This window comes from Spea bombifrons, chromosome 9 (genome assembly GCF_027358695.1).
Source record: "Spea bombifrons isolate aSpeBom1 chromosome 9, aSpeBom1.2.pri, whole genome shotgun sequence".
In the NCBI taxonomy this organism is placed as follows: Eukaryota; Metazoa; Chordata; class Amphibia; order Anura; family Pelobatidae; genus Spea; species Spea bombifrons.
Window position 1 is genome coordinate 27,981,721 of NC_071095.1, and position 12,251 is coordinate 27,993,971.

At 42.4% G+C, this 12,251-nt stretch overlaps 2 protein-coding genes across 2 annotated transcripts; both read left to right on the forward strand.

The window, feature by feature from the left end:
• Positions 1 to 1,593: 1,593 nt before the first annotated feature.
• MINDY1 (MINDY lysine 48 deubiquitinase 1) lies at positions 1,594 to 7,867 on the forward strand. The gene is made up of 9 exons (XM_053474755.1): positions 1,594 to 2,308; positions 2,901 to 2,958; positions 3,326 to 3,390; positions 3,700 to 3,858; positions 4,423 to 4,525; positions 4,700 to 4,842; positions 5,203 to 5,388; positions 5,756 to 5,911; positions 6,916 to 7,867. Exons 1-9 carry the CDS (start codon positions 1,709 to 1,711, stop codon positions 6,994 to 6,996), a joined length of 1,551 nt encoding a protein of 516 aa, XP_053330730.1. The 5' UTR covers positions 1,594 to 1,708; the 3' UTR covers positions 6,997 to 7,867.
• A 2,355-nt stretch (positions 7,868 to 10,222) lies between these two features.
• On the forward strand, positions 10,223 to 11,940 carry DUSP23 (dual specificity phosphatase 23). The gene is made up of 4 exons (XM_053474761.1): positions 10,223 to 10,276; positions 11,035 to 11,107; positions 11,297 to 11,572; positions 11,707 to 11,940. Exons 3-4 carry the CDS (start codon positions 11,303 to 11,305, stop codon positions 11,890 to 11,892), a joined length of 456 nt encoding a protein of 151 aa, XP_053330736.1. The 5' UTR covers positions 10,223 to 10,276; positions 11,035 to 11,107; positions 11,297 to 11,302; the 3' UTR covers positions 11,893 to 11,940.
• Positions 11,941 to 12,251: the final 311 nt, after the last annotated feature.

The following is a 12,251-nucleotide window of genomic DNA, read 5'->3' on the forward strand; positions in this document are numbered from 1 at the left end:
TGAAACATAAGTCTCCAAATGTGTCACTGCAACATAGTTCCACCCTTCTAGGGTTAGAAACAATGTTACCTCTCCGATGTTTAAATAGATTAACATTTTATATACTTTTACAAACGCAGCGTTTATTAGTGCAGGCAAGATATTGCCATGACGTCACACCACGCTCTACCCGTATTACATAGCGGCGGTATGATGTCATAATGTTTCATCACTAAATTGTTCTTGCAGCACTGGTAATCTTGTTATTATTTACGTTGTGTCACATATATATATGATGCCCATCATATAAATTCAACAAACCAAAGCAAATAAGTGACAAATTGATGCGCTACCTGGGGCGGTTGCCATAGAAACCGGTGGAATCTTTTGGTCAATGAACAATGCATAGGAAATAGGCAGGTCTCTGTGTAGGCATCCGATTAAAAGCTATTTTAATTGGTGTATATATTTTGTTATCAGAATTTCATCAAATGGCAGCGCAGCAGGGAGGCTCAGCACAAAAAATGGGGAATGGAAATACGCCTGGCGCATTTCGCGTGGCATCTAACGCGGCAATCACAGGCCTGCTTTATTCTTGATAAAAATAGGGCCATGTATGACTCACGCCCGACGCGGGTGAAATGTTTGAACGTCTATTGCTTAATATGTGGAGAACGACTAGCTCGATACACAGCTGTTCCTGGTCAGGAACAAGCAAACTCAGTGACTCATCCAATAATAATATTACTTTGAAGCCTATGTGCTGATAGGCTTATGGTGATACTCGGTACCAGTGTGCTGCACGACACAAGCAAGGCTAGACGGGGACTCCGATACGTCTACACCAGAATAATGGAAATATATATATATAATATAATATAATCTACACAATATTTTTTAAAATCTACGTTGGCTAATATGAAGTGTTCAGTGATGGATCTGATAGAAAATGACAGGTTGCTATAGTAACAATAGTCAGAATTGAAACAAAGGTGTCGAAATTAGTAAAAAAAAATGTATTTGTGTGCCCACATTTGTGAAAAAATATTTTTTCAAAAAATACAATTTGTTTTTTTTTTATTTTTTTTAGGTTCAAAAAAAAAAAAAAAAAAAAGAATTCTACTAAAAAGTATTCTAGAAGACCGCTGGTAGTTGGCTAATTTCAGGACGAAGAAGAGCCTCTTGTGAAAGCTTTTCTGATTGCACATCTTTAAAAATTAATGGCTCAACGCGGAAGACACTAAAGCCAAGTAAACAACTTTTAGGAAAGCACATTATTTTTTCTAGCTTTTTTTTCCCCATAAAATAATACCTGGAGTTCTGCTCTTTTTCATGTAATTTCTTGGGGGTTAAATATTTATTTAACCTGCAATTAGTTTTTGAAATATTTTTTTTTGTACCCAACTTTAGAGAAATAATAAGGGCCTTTTTTTTTTAAATAAAAGCCATCGATTTATACAGTTTGTTTCCCTGCAAAACTGTTTTTTTGGACCAAGGAGAGTGCTGATTTATTGAGATATTCTATTTAATTATATATTTTAAAATATTATTAGAAAACTTTTGGAATAATATTTGAATGCATATATTTTTGGGTCGACAAAAAACTACCTTTTTGACTCTTTTAGAAGAAATAAGTATTTTTTTCTTCTTTTATACGCATTACTTTATATTGAGGCGGTGTAGCAGAAACCTTTAAACGCTCTAAGAAATCCCTTTTTCGTTGTGCTCGATGGAGTCCACTGTTAATGATTCCAAAATGGACCAAAGAGTTGAAACCACTATTGAAGGCACCGTGGCGGACAATCATGAATTGACGAGTCACGAAAACAAAAGCGGGGAAAGTGCTGAGATCCAGGATGCAGAGATGGAAAGCTTGGAAACGAAGGAAAGGGACTCGGATTTAGGTATTAATGAAGATATTTCTAATCAGAGCGAGTCCTCTGCTCTTAGCAGCACACAAAGTACCTCTGAACCAGACAGAGGAGCAGAAGAGAGTACATCCGAGTCTGCGCCAGACTTCAGCAGAGTTACAGAGCAGTCTGTGTCTGCCGAGACGGAGCAGCCGGAGAGCAATCGTCCTTCAGAAGATGGCCCTCAAGGGGAAAACCCATCCTTACAGAACCTGCTGTGCTCTAGTAGCAGTATTAGCCCCTGCGAGGAGGCGTCGGAGGCTGCCGCATCCAAGCCCCCGGGGGACGAGGCTGGATCCGATTACTACTTCGTCAAGTGGATAAACTGGAAAGGGGAGAGGACGCCAATTATTACTCAGAGTGAAAATGGACCATGTCCTCTTCTGGCCATCATGAACATTCTCTTCTTGCGATGGAAGGTATCGTGTTACAGCTTAAACAGCATCATTCTTTTTTTATTTTGAGCATAGAGTAAGGTTTTGGAACACTGTGGACTGTGTCTAGTCATAGGTTTGGACAAGTGATTGGATGATCATCGTCGGAACATGTAGTCCTCAACAGACTTAGTTCCCATGATGTTCTGATGATGATTGGCTAGTCACACTGGTATTTCCATAGCTGCTGTTGTAGTTCTATAACCGTTCGTATGCTACATACCCCGACATTAGAAGAGATACCAGCTTTGAGGTTAATGCATTACGAACATGATTTCAGGTCTGTTCCAAATCCAGATGACTTTATAATACAATTTGAGTCTCGTAGAATGGCCCGGAAGAACAGGTTTTGTGTTTACAGACATAACATATGCTGCACACACACGCTTTACAAACAGTTTTTTACAATGCTGCTCACACACTGATAAATGACTCTGTCTCATAACGTATTATTGTGCAGTTCAATACTATATATTATTAATGCACTCCTAAGTGCGCATTACAGTTAATGTACTTTACTGCCCCATCAGCCTGGTCTGTGAGTCCAATCAATAAACCAATTGTCTCATCCTTGTAGGTCAAGCTGGCCCCCCAGAAAGAGGTGATCACCTCGGAGGAGCTGATGGCCCATCTTGGTAAGAGCTTTAGATGGTTGGTCTTGTTTTACTTGCCTCTAGAAAGGGGTAACAGGGAACCCTCCTCCCCCGTTACAAAGGGTGCTTATTAATGGCGTAATAATTGTGACATCCTCCGTTGAGCGTAATGGGGGATCCAACCTGACATGGGGTCTTTCGCTGTTTAATTCCATTCCATTTCTATGGGTTTAGCAAGTGCTGTAGTGGCAATAAGGTTGTCTCTACTACTGATAAGAGTAGCTAAAGCCACACCATTCCAAGGTTAGTTCAATGTAAAACTGTGTTTTTCCTGCAACTCTATATGTTAAATAAAATAAAGTATTATTAATAACATTTGTGAATATTTTTTCCCCCTTTATTCATGCAGGAGATTGCATTTTATCTATTCAACCACAAGAAAATTCTGAAGCCCTGCAGCTGAACTTCCAGCAGGTCAGACGTTGATGGGGTTATAGTTCTGCCTATGGCTACCAACACTCTTTACAGTATAAACATCTAAAACTCAACCCAAAACACAAACCGAGCGAACCCGACCTGCTGAACCACATAACCCAGCCAGGGGGTGTTTTTGTCTAAATACAGATTTATTTTTGGAATACAATCTGATTTTAAAAAAAAATCTTTGATTCAAAATAAATTAAATATACAGAAAATAGCTTTTGTGCTGTTTAAAGGAAAATTGATTCTGGACACGCTGAAAGTGCTACTTTTGTTTATTAATGCGTGTTTTCTCTCTCTCAGAACGTTAATGATGCAATGACCGTTCTTCCCAAACTCTCCACCGGGCTGGATGTTAACGTGCGGTTTACCGGGGTTCAGGACTTTGAATACACTCCCGAGTGTATAGTGTTTGACCTTCTAAATATTCCTTTGTATCACGGATGGCTGGTGGATCCTCAGGTAGTTATTGTTTTGGGGGGGGGGTTAGATTTTTTTTAAGGGAGTGTATTTGGATAGGTCGGGGTCAGTGGATTAGTATTTAGGTTGTCTCTTGTGTGGGGAATGGTTGGATTAGCGAGATGTTTTTCAGGTGGAGGCGGCAGGGTTTGGTGAGGGACTGGATGTGAGGGATGAAGGAGAGAGCAGAGTCGAGGGTGACACCAAAGCACCAAACTCTGTCAGTTGGTAGGATAGTAGAGTTGTGAACAGTAATAGAGATGTTAAGAATGTTGAACATCCTGCAGCTCACGGGCTTCAGGAGCAGACTTGCTGCTGTGGTCCCTGTGAAATATGTAGACCCTTGCTCGGTGTCTCTATTTCTTTGACTTACAGAATACCCTACTGACTTTTACTTTGTAACAACGTGTCCTGAAACGCAGCTCTTCAACAAATCACATAATACGGAGAGTGAATAATTCTTCACTTGGCGTCATTCGGTCATTTGTTCTAGAACTGTGTGTGGTCAGCGTGACCTTGCAGGTAGATTCTTTATTTTTAACTCTTTTGTGATCTGGTGCATTGCAGAGCGAGGAGGCTGTCAAGGCCATAGGAAAACTGAGTTACAACCAACTGGTGGAGAAAATCATTACATGCAAGCATTCGAATGACCCCAACCTGGTCACGGAGGGTAAGATGAACTTGCTATGACTTCCAACAAGCTCTTTTAAATACCAGCGCCCATGGTGCGATCATGCGACCATTAGTAACTATAGATCTAATTAACATTCTGATTCTAATAGCTGTATTACAATAAGATGCACTGATGGAATTCTTTGGACAACCTCCTGGTTGTCTTTCATAGGCCTCATCGCAGAACAGTACCTGGAATCTACTGCCGCGCAACTGACCTACCACGGACTGTGTGAGTTAATGGGCGCTGTGAAAGAAGAAGAACTCAGCGTCTTTTTCCGAAACAACCACTTCAGCACACTTATAAAGCACAAGGTGAGGTCCACAGGGCAGACTTGGTAGACCAGGTCAGAGAGGATCCTGACGCCATCACATGCAAGCTTGCGAGCAGGGCTCTTTTTCTCTAATGTATCCGTTTCTGCTTAAATTGTTGGCACAATATAAATAAAACAATAATAATATGCCATGTAAAAAGACAATTTTATGGACAAAGATGGAAAGCTAGAATATCAACTGGTCCCACAGGGTGTGCCTTGTAGTAATAGTTGTATCAGAAGGAGCTTGGCTTTAAATCTTGTAGAGGTATTAAATATTTAATGAATTGTCTATGGTTTTTTTGGAAGATTTAATCCGGTTCTTCTTGAAATTGTGCATTACGAAACATTGTCTTTGAAGGGCCATCTGTATCTTCTGGTCACCGACCAAGGGTTTCTTCAAGAGGAGAGGGTGATCTGGGAAAGTCTGCACAATGTGGAAGGAGACAGCTGTTTTTGTGACTCCAATTTCCATCTGATCCCACGTTTGGAAAAAGAGGCTTCCTTCAGCAACCCCCAGCAGCTGCAGCAGAGGCAGGTCGATCAGGTAAAGGGTTAATATTGATGAATGCCCAAGGAATCCAGCTTCAGACCAGTGCCATCATAAATATAGAAGGTCAAGTTTAGGATGTTTAAAGGTTCATTGATAAAGACATTATCCAGACAAAAAATACCTTCTAACCATTGACCTTGGTCTTCAGAAGCAATGCCATGAGGTGAGAAAAACTATTGGTCTTTGACAGAGAGGAACAGATCTCATGGTTAGCTATAAAAAGTGTCATAAGCAAATGAAACGTGTTACGAAAACTCTGGTTGGCCCTGTCTCTAAATCAACCAGAGTTTAGTTGGACTCTGAGTCTCCTGAGCTTTGCACAAGAGGTGTAGTCGTCCAAATCTGACCTTTTCTGTTCCAGGATTACATGATTGCATTGTCTTTGCAACAACAGCAGCAAGGTCCACTGGCCATGAGTGATCTGGAGCTGGCTCAGCAGCTGCAGCAAGAGGAATACCAGCAGCAGCAACAGCAGCCCCTACCACCCCAGCAGGAGCACCCCCAGCCGCCTCAGCAGGTAACGCCGACAGCTTTATCAACTGACATCATGTCGGTTCGCCAATAAGCCCATACTCGGGTGGTATCTCCTGAGCAGGGTGATATGTTTAAGCGCCACCTTGCCATAAGAGCACCGTACATTAACGATGAGCAGCTTCACATTGTACTGAGAAAGTTTTGTGATCCCAGAGATGCAGACATCATCTGTAAGAAACACACGGGTTATCGGAAAAGTCAACGTAAAGCTACAGCCCAGATAAACCCAACGCTGATCGAGAACCCTGTGCTTAATCTGGCTTTTCTTACAAATCATTTACCAAGTTACATAAAATTGTTCTCATTAATGTCTCTAATCTCCCTCCCATGCGGACGTGACCCTGAGTAGGTTGCGTTGGTAAGAGGAAAACAGGAGAAACTTCAGGTTAACGAGTGCATGGCCTTGAAATGTGAGAAATACTATATGATCCAGGGGGACGTTGTAAGGCTTCTTTTACCAATCGCCGCACCTTAGTGTTTTCCTGCTGGTGTGGGAAACCGGATTTAGGCATGTTTTTCTGCTTTATAGAGAGATGATCGTGTTATAGGCACGTATTCTGACCATATTCAAAGCTATGTTTTAGCAGATAAAAGGTCTTCTGTGTAGCTACTTCCTGGTGGCTTCAACTGATTCTTAACAGAAAAAGATCATAGAAAGGGTTTAAACGCTGAACAAAGTCTCATTGTCTTAGTGAGGCCAACAGAGCATCTCTATGATTTTGTATGGTGTTTACTTTTAGAGACCGCAAAACCCAAAGTCCTCCGTGATCTAGGAGGCGGCAGAACAAAAAATTGTTTATCTGTTAGGATTTTAAAGCAAGAACTATCGGGAAAGCTTTTTTTTAAAAAAAAAATGTAAAATTTGGTCCTTTCTAGAGATCTTCCAGTATGAAGAGGATGGAAAGTTGTTTCTTTACTGGGGACCCTTACATGCTTAGTTGGAATATTTAATTTATCCAATGTATACATCTTGGTTTTTGTTTCCAGCCCAGAGCACAGGCCTCGGGTCGTGCCTCCGGAGAGCGCAGATCACGACAGAAGCAGGAGTCCGACTGCACTTTGCTATAGCCTGAATCGTGCGACGAGAGAAGGAAACTTCTAGAGGTTTGCGACAAGCGGCCCTGAGAAAACCACTTCGCCCCAGAAGTTTGCTACATCCCTAGGAAGAGGTCGTCCGGGCTGCTCCCATTCTGACCGCAGCTCTTATATGTGTGTCTTTTATCCCTTTTCTTAACACCCAAGGAAATTAACTGTTCTTTTCGATGTTTTTCTCAACATGACCTAAAATTCCTAGCAAAGACGCATCTCTTGCTCTCTGTAATGCACTGTACTTTTTTCCCATAAGGGCTTTACTGAACACCTTAAAGATACGATTATGAGCAGACTTTAACAAGGTTCCAAAAAGAGTCAATGTGATTGTAAGAATATAGTGTTATCCAAGCACCCCGTGTTATAAGTGGTACATTCCTCAGCGCTTTGTGTGTCACAATGTTAATCAGGGAACACATAGGGTGATTTAACTCTGTGGGCTGGACCATTTATAGAGGGGTCAGGACAGCTAGTCAATCAATGATGCCAGTCCTAACTTGCTGAGCCAGATTACACAATAAAACAAACTGAAACTCACAAAATTCCCCTTTTCAGAGGGAGAAGGAGCATGAATTTATTGTCTTACGTTTGCACCCCATCCTTTTTTCCAATACAGTTCATACCTTTTTAAATAAATGAAATTTGACAAATGGGAATTGTAAGGAAGCACATGAATTGATGATAAAGCGTAGTCTACATTGGCTAATCTATCACAAACTGTTTAGGACGATAGATTTGCTCCATCTGTTAACTTTTTTCTGTAAAAAGCAGGGGTGGGGGGGATTGCAAACTAGCACTAAATGGATATTTTGTAACAGACCAAATAAAAAATATATCATTTTTGACCCTTTCAGAGCTAAAGCGAGCCCTGTAAATCATCCATCTATTTGGCATTTAGAAAGTTTGTGAAATTATATGGTTGAAAGAATCTGACATAATTGTTGAAATGTATGAAAAAAAAAAAAATAGGGAGGAAAAAAAGTTTCACTATATGGTTCTGGGCTTTGAATTGTCTTTACCGGTCTCTCTTATAAAACATCACATACGCTAATTGGATTTAGACATTTGAAAATGGATGAAAGGGTCCGTAACAAACTGAAACTAACCAATAAAATCTTGGTAATGCTTAACATATACCGGGCCAGCGCACGCACTTTTTTCTATGAAAACTAAGAGTCATGGTCTCAAGGTTTGTGAGAGTAGTCAATGGTGGGCCAAGATCTAAGGAGGGGATGGCATGCGGCCAGCAGAAATCTGGATTAGAAGCAAGGTGAGGTGAAACCAGGTGATCAGATGGCCAGACTCAAGCAAACAAGAGACCCCAGGGATAAAATCTCAAAGCGACAGAATCAGGAATGGACCCAAAGCAGGTCGGAGGAACAAACTGGGTCAGCAACTGGTCTCGGGCTACAGAGAGCAGAGAAGTATGGAGCTCGCAGGCAACGGGACACCTGAACTCCTATTGTTGAGAGTCTTTATCCATGGCGAGTTAAGGGAAACGCTCAGTAACGGGTTTCCAATTTACGACAGGGGACGTTTTGTGACGAAGAGAAATAAAGACATGTGAGTGTTCCAGGTCCCGGCTTGGATCGGTCCCGCATCTGCTGTGTTTTTAGGGTAAAAAAAAGTCCATAACAACGTTTTAACCCAGTGCTGCCAGGGTCCAATCTTCAAGGGAATGTGAAGACTTAAGAAGATACAGAACTTCTGCATTTCAAGAGCAAACATAAAATTGGGTTAAGAGATTTCTTTCATGGCATTAATACGTTATAGGATATGACCACAAGGTGGCACGGGCTTTCCCCAGACTATTGATGTGACTTGGTGCCCCACTGCTGGGTATTTGTGTAACTGAGTGGGGCATTTAGAAGAATAATGGGGTTTATTTACACAAGTTAAAGGGAATTCAGATGAAAAAGTGAATCGTTGTACAGGCTTACCCCACGTACACAATGGGGTCCAGAGCATGTGTGTAAGATGTACTTAAAAAGAAGCACCACCTTTTTTCACTTATCAATGTATGTCCCGCACGGCAATCGTCAGCTCATTTCCACCCCAAAACCCGAAACGCTCAAAAGATGTGCAAAAGACACAAGATGTTGTTACGTGTCCGTTCTGGCAAAGTGCGTGTAAATAAGGGCATGGCGGTGCTGCAGCTATGTCCTTACTCGTGAGCGTCCATAAAGTGATGGTCCTTAAATCGGGGTATGCCCATATCCTGTAGTGTATAATGTCATATGATATTTGCTTACATTCCAGACATCCCAATACGATGATTATTGTATCGCTAAAAGGAAGCCATCTACGAGTGTGTTTGACTGTCCTAATGGCCCTCAGTACTATCATCAATGTCAGCTTGAATGTGAGACAACCCTACAAAGCTGGAGTTCCGCACAATAAGCTCCTCTGGGTCTCCGGGTCGATGTTCTGATATGCCCCACTCCCTGCCTATGTCCCCTTAAACAGAGACCTGTCCCGCGACATCAGTTGGCACGCCCACTGATAGCGGTGCTCTCTGCCAGGGGGCTCCGGGTAGCCGCAGCCATATAGTTCCCAGGTATGACAATAACCGTATGACTATTGATCGTCATCTGCTTAAACGCTTAACCCCCCAAATCGGAGGGCAGACAGCTGTCTTTACTGAACCTGAAATTCAGCAGGGTTGTTCTAGATAAGTTCCGATAAACCTGGAACTGACCGGAGTCATCAGGGTTTGTAAGCGGGATCGGCCCTGGTGATATTGGCAAAGTCAGTCCCCAAGTGACATGTCAAATGGTGTCACCGTAGGTTCTAGATGCACCTCAATCTGTGACAACACACGGGATGGATTTGAGATTTAGGAAGGTAAACAACAATTCTATCGGAAGAAGGGACCTCGGAGGTCCGAAAGCTCATGTAACTTTACTTCTTCTTCTATGCTGACGCAATAAAAAGAATTAAGTTTAGTTAAAGACTCGATTTTCTCTTGAGGCTTCTACGGCTTCATCCATTTTTCTTATGAAGTTAAACTAGATCTCAGTTCTGGTTTTGGATGGATTTGGCTCGCTTGTCGAGTTTCAGAAATTCGAGTTGCATCGCAGGAAATCTCGTATTCTTCATCCAGTGAGGTGAACGCGGCTTTCGCATATCTCTGTTACTATAATGTATTACTAAAAATGGCAGACAGTCCCTTAAGCTGGAAGTCATGCTATTGGCAGACGGTCCCTGGGCTGTGCAGCGATAGGAGGGGTCTCTGCTGAGTGTGCGCTGTTGGTCTCAGGTTAGTTGTCTCTTGAGGGCATGTTGGGGGTATGGTGTATGGGTTATACCCTCTGTTCAGACCCCAGAGGTCACATGACTGGTATCAAAGACCCTAACTCTTTCACTGCCTGAGGGGTGTGCGAGGCATTGCAAAAACCATTGTAAAGATAAGGGGGAGCTGCACGAGTTGGCGAGACCTCCTGTAATATTCAATGGGGGGCTCAGTAGTGGGCTTTGGTCCAAGGTACGATATCTTTATTGTTTGTCAATAAAGATATTGTAGATTGTTTTTGGGGTGGGGTGTTGTGACTTCCTCTAATTCTACCGACTGTATAACAATGTTCACTATATAATTTGTCGCTTTTTATGTGTAACCCACATCAGGATAATAAATTATGATAAATGAGACAGAGAGCAGCTGTCTATCTCATGATGCACTATGCTGTACCACTACAGCTGGGCGCAAGTTCCATGCTCCCACCACTATTCTGTTAACATTCTAGCTGTTCCATATATTAGATGGGCTGACGCAGTTCAATGCAGGCTTTGACAGTTTCATTTTTGGATTTCATATACGAATTATACTCTGAAAAGTTATATTTTGCAGGAAAACTGTGTTTGACCTCTGAAAATAATATATTTTGGTTAATAATTATTATTTATTGCTTTATATAGAGCCATCATATTCCGTAGCGCTGTACTCTGATTGGGCGTGACACGTGCGAGTCCACAATGTATAGGTTTAGGGTTACTTTGCTATATTTGTACTCTGTACAGGCGGAGGAGCAGTGCATTCTGGGAGCAGCACTCACAGCACTGAGGGAGCCTCCCTGTGATCTACAGGGACTGGGTGAGTTTAACTATATAAATGCCATGGTTGTCCTTAACCCCTTAAAGCAAACAATGTGCCCCAGTGATATGCCTATCACTGTATTAGCCTCTACCACTTCTGCTAGGAGACTGTTCCACTTACCTACCACCAAAGCTTCATTACATTACTTTTAATCTATCTTAATGTATGTGTTTATTGACATCGTAGGTAAAGATGTCTTCTACACCACCCCATAACTTCTCCTGGGTGGAACCTGGGTTACTGGCGGGAATGGCGTTGCCGCGGCTCCCTGCCCACTATGAATATCTGTACGAGGTTGGCATACGGCACCTGGTAACCCTGACCGAGCACAAACCACCCTACCATGACACTTGCCCAGGCATCAACCTCCATCGCATTCGTATCGTAGACTTCTGTCCGCCCAGCCTGGAGCAGATAAAGAGCTTCCTGAAGATTGTGGACGATGCGAAAGCTAAAGGAGAGGTATGTGGGGGGCATAGTACTCGACACTTATGTGTTGTCTTTATTATTGATTTACATAGCGCTCTCATATTCCACAGCGCTGTACCATGGGTAAAATCCCAAAATTGTGGTTAACCGCCTGCCTCTCTTTCCAGGGAGTTGCTGTGCATTGCCTGCACGGGTTCGGGAGGACCGGCACCATGCTAGCTTGCTATCTAGTAAAAGCCCGTGGAATCACCGGAGTCGATGCCATAAACGAGATCAGAAAGCTCCGACGGGGGTCCATAGAGACCACAGAGCAGGAGAAATCCGTCATACAGTTTCACCACCACATCAAATGAAGACTGAATGGAAAAGGACATTCAGAACCCGATGTGATTCAAAATGTACAAATCCAAGTTAATTGTTTCCTACACCATGCACCCCTGTCCTCGGTGCCCATAGCTCCCTCACCCATAAAGACAGGGGGTCCTAACCTTCTTCTACCACTGATCCCCCCCTATGATCCTTTGTTTGGTCCACTATAAAGTATTAGAGGCTCTTGTGTAGAATGTATTAGAGAATCAGTCTGTTTGTCTCTGTATAATCTTAGATTTATAAGATACAGCTTGTTACTCTGGAAAATCCCCCCTCCTGACTGCTTAGCCGGGGATTTCTTTGTTCACGGCTGGTCTGAGATTACTTGTCTCTGGATGTTCGC

What these genes read in the sequence shown, in the direction of transcription:
- MINDY1 (XM_053474755.1), top strand. Translation starts at nt 1,709, where the DNA reads ATGGAGTCCACTGTTAATGATTCCAAAATGGACCAAAGAGTTGAAACC. An exon ending in GGAGCTGATGGCCCATCTTG is followed by an intron (nt 2,959 to 3,325) that starts GTAAGAGCTTTA and finishes TTATTCATGCAG; the next exon opens with GAGATTGCATTTTATCTATT. An exon ending in GCACACTTATAAAGCACAAG is followed by an intron (nt 4,843 to 5,202) that starts GTGAGGTCCACA and finishes TTGTCTTTGAAG; the next exon opens with GGCCATCTGTATCTTCTGGT.
- DUSP23 (XM_053474761.1), top strand. Translation starts at nt 11,303, where the DNA reads ATGTCTTCTACACCACCCCATAACTTCTCCTGGGTGGAACCTGGGTTA. An exon ending in ATGCGAAAGCTAAAGGAGAG is followed by an intron (nt 11,573 to 11,706) that starts GTATGTGGGGGG and finishes CTCTCTTTCCAG; the next exon opens with GGAGTTGCTGTGCATTGCCT.